This window comes from Scardinius erythrophthalmus (genome assembly GCF_964197995.2).
Source record: "Scardinius erythrophthalmus genome assembly, chromosome: 15".
Classification (NCBI taxonomy): domain Eukaryota; kingdom Metazoa; phylum Chordata; class Actinopteri; order Cypriniformes; family Leuciscidae; genus Scardinius; species Scardinius erythrophthalmus.
In genome coordinates this window covers 22,423,478-22,429,477 of record NC_138235.1, presented here as the reverse complement: position 1 = coordinate 22,429,477, position 6,000 = coordinate 22,423,478, and the positions used below count along the sequence as shown (strand labels likewise).

The following is a 6,000-nucleotide window of genomic DNA, read 5'->3' as shown; positions in this document are numbered from 1 at the left end:
AGAGTGAAATGTACCAGCATTGGCACGACACTATGTAAACTAGTTAACTTAAATAACAATTAGACTAGCTCATCATAGATTAGTAAAAATATTTAAGGCGTTTGTTGATTTGAAATTATTTATATTTCGTGTAAACGCATATTGTTCCTTCCTATGGCCTTAAACTCCATTTCTTTTGAAGTGTATTTGTTGCTCATTGTGTTTGTATTTAGCCAACTTAACCTTCAACATAAGGGGACAAAAATGAAAACTATTTTTTTATGGTTTTGGGTTCACATCTGAATTAATTGTTTTATGTCTTAAGACTTTTTTTAATGTCTGATATCATTTAAATTAAATAAAGACCCATTTGAATTCACAAGACCTCTCTTGTGGTTATTATGTGTCTGTTTATCTTGTTGAATGAATACAAAGACACACAAGACATTATTCTTTCAGGTTTTATTTCTGTTTAGTCAAGAATTAACACTTCTCAGTGTTGTGGACGTTCTCACTGATACTTGTTCAGATTTTACATTGATGCCCATTGGATAATATTCATATGTTTGCATAAAGGATGGCATGAAGACTGCCAGAGACAAATGGCAGATAATTGGCAAGGGGTTGACGTGATGCTCACAGCTGCATCCCCTACACTTATTTCCACTGGCCCTTCTCATAGTCCCATTTGGCTGAGAAGCCCTCCACAGGGTTCACCCGCATGTCCAGCATCCGCTGCACCTGCTTGGCCTGCCATTCGTCATCAAGGGTACGAGGATGAGGAGGATACACTGAGAAAGCAAAAAAAATGTTGAACCTAAACAAACCTATCACTTATTTTAATCCTAATATTAAAATTAAACAATCATTGAATTAAAAAAAAAAATTAAGATGATCCCTTACCATAGAACCTTTGCCACAGAACAACCAGGCCAGTGAAACCAATGAAGAAAAAGATGCCACCCACCACAGTCTTCCACTCACCCGTTGGTTTCTTCATCTCAGCGAATGACTCTTTAAACATCATCCTGTACACTGCCATTGAGGATCACAATAGACAAATAAAACATTTTAATTTTTCTCCATGATTTTATCTATACTGTGCTTTGCCCACTCAGGAAAATTTCCCTTAATAACCCAATAAAATGGTCAGATCTTGACGTTGGATGTATCAAAGGGCTTGCTTTTGTGATTTTTAGCCAGTAGCCTTGGGTTTACGTCACATACCACGAACCAGGGTGTGTCACGTATCAGGATTTGATCTATCAACTACAAGAATTTAGATAGACTCACAAAACTATAGATGGAAAGCCACATAAAATTTGTTCTCTGTATATTCGTTTACCTTCTAATACAAGTATAAAAGACACAGGACCAGGAGGAGAACAGACAATAAGGAAGAAGTATACCAACAGGCAAGTTTCTCCTCTTTGGAGAGGTTATTCCAGGGGCCTTTCTCCTTCTGCTTCAGGCTCTTGTCTGCATCACTGAGGGTGTCTTGGTATGGTTTGTCTGGAAGAGGAGTGTCCAGACGGTCCCAGTACATGGGTACAGACATGTCCGCCTGTTCTGTCACATCACCTGGGAGAACAGAAAGAAATAATCAATTGACTGTTGAGAGAAAAATGCAGGCATTTCAGACGTGAAGTAGAAATCTCTTGAAGAAAGTGGCATTTTATAAAAATATTCTGATGCAGTGGCCACTCATTGATTACACAAGTTGACAGTCAGAGTTGTTATTCATAATTTATTTCCAAATGTGCATGATATTTTTGGCTTTAAAAGGACATTTGACATTACCATGCCCGTGGCTGGCCATCTTGAGACTGCTAGCGCTGAATGCAGCCACTCCCCGTCTGGACAAAAGCCCCACACGTCCCACTGTCAAGTGCAGCATCTCAGAACCCCTCAGAAAGACCACGGCACCTGGCAGATTGAGGTTAAATATAATGCAAATGGACTGATCTATACATTACTAGCTGGAGCTTGCATCCTCTGAAAAACAATGTTGAATGTCATCCTCTTAACTATTTCCATATGCCTGTGTATTACATTCAATTCTTGTCACGTTTTACCTTTGTTTCACTTTCTTGTTCTTCATGGACATTTAGTTTGCTTGTCTTTGTTCTTATATATTCCCACCATCATTAGTTGTCATGGCTACTAAGTATGTTGCTAATTAGAGCACACCTGTTTTGCACCTTTAGTTCATTAGCCTGTGTATTTAAGCCCTTCATTTCTTTCTGTTCATTGTCTGGTGTTGTTTAGACACATAATGTTATGTTGATCCTGCTGTTATTTTATTAAAGTTGTTTGATGTATGACTACTCTCATCTTTGTGAGCTAACTTGTGATAATTCTACTGTCTTCAGTAGCCTAGTTTTAGTACTGTCAAAGCCCTAAGGGGAAAGATCTTGAGTTTAGGACCTTTTGCTATTTATTTCTGCATTTACTGTCGATAAAGGTTTTTAAACTCCATGATGCTTTAGTTTCTCCTGCTCTAGATCAAATCCAAATCCCAGCTTGTACAGTCTGGTCACATAATCATCTGTTACTGTTAATTACAGTAAGTCTCCACCATCCACACGTTCATGATACACAGTCTTGTACGCAATAGGCTTTATGCCCAGCTCCACTACTTCCTGAACTTCAGCCAGCTCCTTTGTTTCCTGTCTGCAATTATTGGACAAACTGATTAATCCAGGTGTGCCTGACCTCAGTAACAATAATCAGACACACCTGGATTAATCAGTTTGTCCAATAATGACAGACAGGAAACAAAGGAGCTGGCTGAAGTTCAGGAAGTAGTGGAGCTGGGCATAAGGCCTATTGGGTGGGAAGTCTGGAGTTTGGTTGAACAGAGACACATAAAAATCTTTATAATAATTATTGGTAACATTTTACAATAAGGTTCTGTTAGTATCTGTTAATATTGATCTGAGCTAATATGAACTAACAATGAACAGTTGTATTTTTATTAACTAACATTGTTACAGTACAATACATGTGTTAATGTTAGTCAATAGGACCTTATTGTAAGGTGTTCCTTACATATTTTTTATTTAATGTTTTTTTTCCCCTATTTTATTTAAAATGCAAATGGTCATGCTATAATACAGCATTCTTTATTCATCTGTGCAAAGATGAAACTTTTTTTAATGCTTTATTATCAAAGCTGAAACTTTCTGCACCCTCCATGTGCAGCGGGAGAGACACAAATATGCTGTCATTAAAATGGCTGAAACTGGCAAAAGCTCAAGACAAGAGTTGACCCCTCTGAACTCTCACACAAATTAACAAGTGATTTATAAAGACAGGTATCTGCAGTATTTTGCTCTAAAATATATTTTCATATGTCTATATTTCTATAAATTATGTATAAATTTAATGTACTTTATTTTACAGTGAGTTTCTATTGTAAAACATACAGACAGTATGACCATGTACAACAGTGAGTAAAAGCAAATAAGTAAAAATCTGTTTGCATATCTATTGAAAGCTGGCCTATTCATACATTTTTATCAAAGCGTGAAGAGTCTTACTGCAGCATTTTAAAACATTGCAAGTATTTTTCACAGTTAAATGTAGTTTTTAAGTGCACAGATGCATTTCCCCCCCTGTTTTTCAGTCCACGGTTACTACCCTTCTCCCCCTGCTGCTTCTAGAAAGTTCCCTCATCGTACTCACAGTTTTCCTGAGAGACTAGACGATGACAAAATCACAAAAATGTGCAAAAAGAAAACGTGCACACTTCGTTTTATGCTTTTTCCCCACTTGTGTGGGCTGTTTCAAGACTGACCATGAAAACAGGGTGGGTGGAGAAAGGAGAGAGAGAGAGAGAGAGAGAGAGAGAGAGAGAGAGAGAGAGAGAGAGAGAGAGAGAGAGAGAGAGAGAGAGAGAGAGAGAGAGAGAGAGAGAGAGAGAGAGAGAGAGAGAGAGAGAGAGAGAGAGAGAGAGAGAGAGAGCTGGTGGGAGGTATTGAGTTTAGTTGGGATTTTAAACTGTGAGAGCCTGTGCAAGTAAACAATCTGAAACAAGCATGTGACTTTACTGGTCACTGGGACGTCAGTGAAGTTTAACTCTTAGTAGCCTATATCTAAAACTCTGTGCCTTTTGATTGTTGTTGTTTATTTTAACTTTTTTGGCAGTTTTTAGTTTTCATCCCCAAAAGACTTGTTTTTGAATCCATAGGCAATTTAATTTATGATTACAGTTCTCGGAATCAAACTTTCAGAGAACAGGAAATGGAAGCGACCCTGAAGATAAGATGAGAGGGAGAGAGAGGCGGGAGTTCATCTGGCTCATGTCCAGTCCTGATCTGGGTTTAGCCCAATGCAACCTGAACTAAAGTCTGCCTCATAAGTCTGGCAGTGAGCTTGCGAATGGGAATATATTTCAACGCTCAACTAGCTGTGAAAGATGGAGAAAGACATCATAATTTTTTTGAGAGGAATACTCCATGTTAAAGGTCAAATAAGGACAACCTTGCTGTGAAATATCCATCTGCTCCAGCACATGCCTTCAACCCCTCAGCACAAATAAAGATATATAGAGAAAGATGTTATTAATCAAATATGCTAAATGGCGTCTTTAATTGTCCTTTCTTTAAATTTCCTATTATCAGTTAAAAAAAATAATTAGCTGTAGGCCTACTGTAATTTAGCCTATAAGTGTTTTAGTAAAGTGAGAATTTGTTAGCAATAACTGCAGGTGTCATGCTCTTCTGCTGTATGCAACATCTTTGTTGTGACACATTTTAAGCCTTGTTAAATATAACTGAATCTCTATCAACATCATCTGCCCTCTTCGGACGGGATTACCTTTACAAGGGTAGATGGAGTAATGTAATTTTACCACAGGACGTCACTCTGTACGCTACTATTAATGGCCAATTCGTACGGGATAAGATATCTCAGTAAAACTAGCAGAAGTGGGGGAGAGAGAGTAACTCGATGCGCATCGCCGTCAACCTCTTGTTGTCATGTGCGATTGTGCGTGTTGCTTCCTGATATCACGTGCACAAACACATATCACCTATTTTTATATATAAAAAAACATTTATGTGCGGTCGAACAATGTATTAATTAATTAATTTCAGATTGGATTGTGTTGGTAATAATAGGCACCAATTACCTAACGCTAAAAGATGTTTCGTGCCTCTAACAAGTGCTTTCGATCTTCTTTCTGATCTGAATGGTATGTGGAAAACACTTGAGTTTTACCACAGACTTGTCCCAGCGTCTAGAAGGCAACTGAATGCTTTTTCAAGCGTCTTGAAAAACCGTGGAAAACACTATTTTTAAACACGAAATGACGAAATATTTACGTTCATATTTGCAGGTCTACATGGGATTAGTAGCCTAGTATTATAGGCTTCCTGAGGTAGCCTGATTTTTCCCAACCTTTTTACTTAAGGTAAAAGTGGCCATAATCTTTACTGACATTGTCCGTAATGATTACTGAGATGGCACATTCGGACGGGACTAAAATCACAGAGAAGCTCTGGTAATTATTACTTTACCCCACCTCTCCATGTTAAACTAGTCCCGTCCGAATAGGGCTTTACACACACATGCGCGCACACACACACACACAGGCATTCTTTTATTTGTGAAAAGAAAAATCAATGTAAGTCTTTGGGTTAAGGCAATGATACACACATGAATACCAAAAAAAAAAAAAAAAGAAGAAAAAAAAGAAGTGATGTTTGGCTGGGCGACTGTCACTCTCCCTCGCTACCATGGCTACAGGAGCTGCCCACATGCCCGCACCCGTTTGACTCGAGGAGGGGAAGAGGCACGGAAGCTAGGAAGAATCACAATTATGGCAGAGAAAGAGCAGTCAAAATTCCCAGTCCTGCATATACAGTCAGCGAAGGCAAACAAGGCAATAAAAGAAACTATAAGGTAGAAAGGTAGGCTACTTGTCTCCGGAGTGTAATGTTAGTCCTCATCAGAGCCAACAGTGCTTTCATCGTGGAAGCTCTTACATTCAAAACACCGTATATGTTATGAATCTTG

The 6,000-nt window shown here is 38.4% G+C and overlaps 1 protein-coding gene across 1 annotated transcript; it reads right to left on the bottom strand.

Annotated features, from left to right (window-relative positions):
• Positions 1-426: 426 nt before the first annotated feature.
• On the bottom strand, positions 427-3,985 carry cox4i2 (cytochrome c oxidase subunit 4I2). The gene is made up of 5 exons (XM_081387109.1): positions 3,667-3,985; positions 1,780-1,905; positions 1,393-1,560; positions 883-1,014; positions 427-770 (listed from the first exon to the last, which is right to left on the bottom strand). Exons 2-5 carry the CDS (start codon positions 1,874-1,876, stop codon positions 637-639), a joined length of 531 nt encoding a protein of 176 aa, XP_081243235.1. The 5' UTR covers positions 1,877-1,905; positions 3,667-3,985; the 3' UTR covers positions 427-636.
• Positions 3,986-6,000: the final 2,015 nt, after the last annotated feature.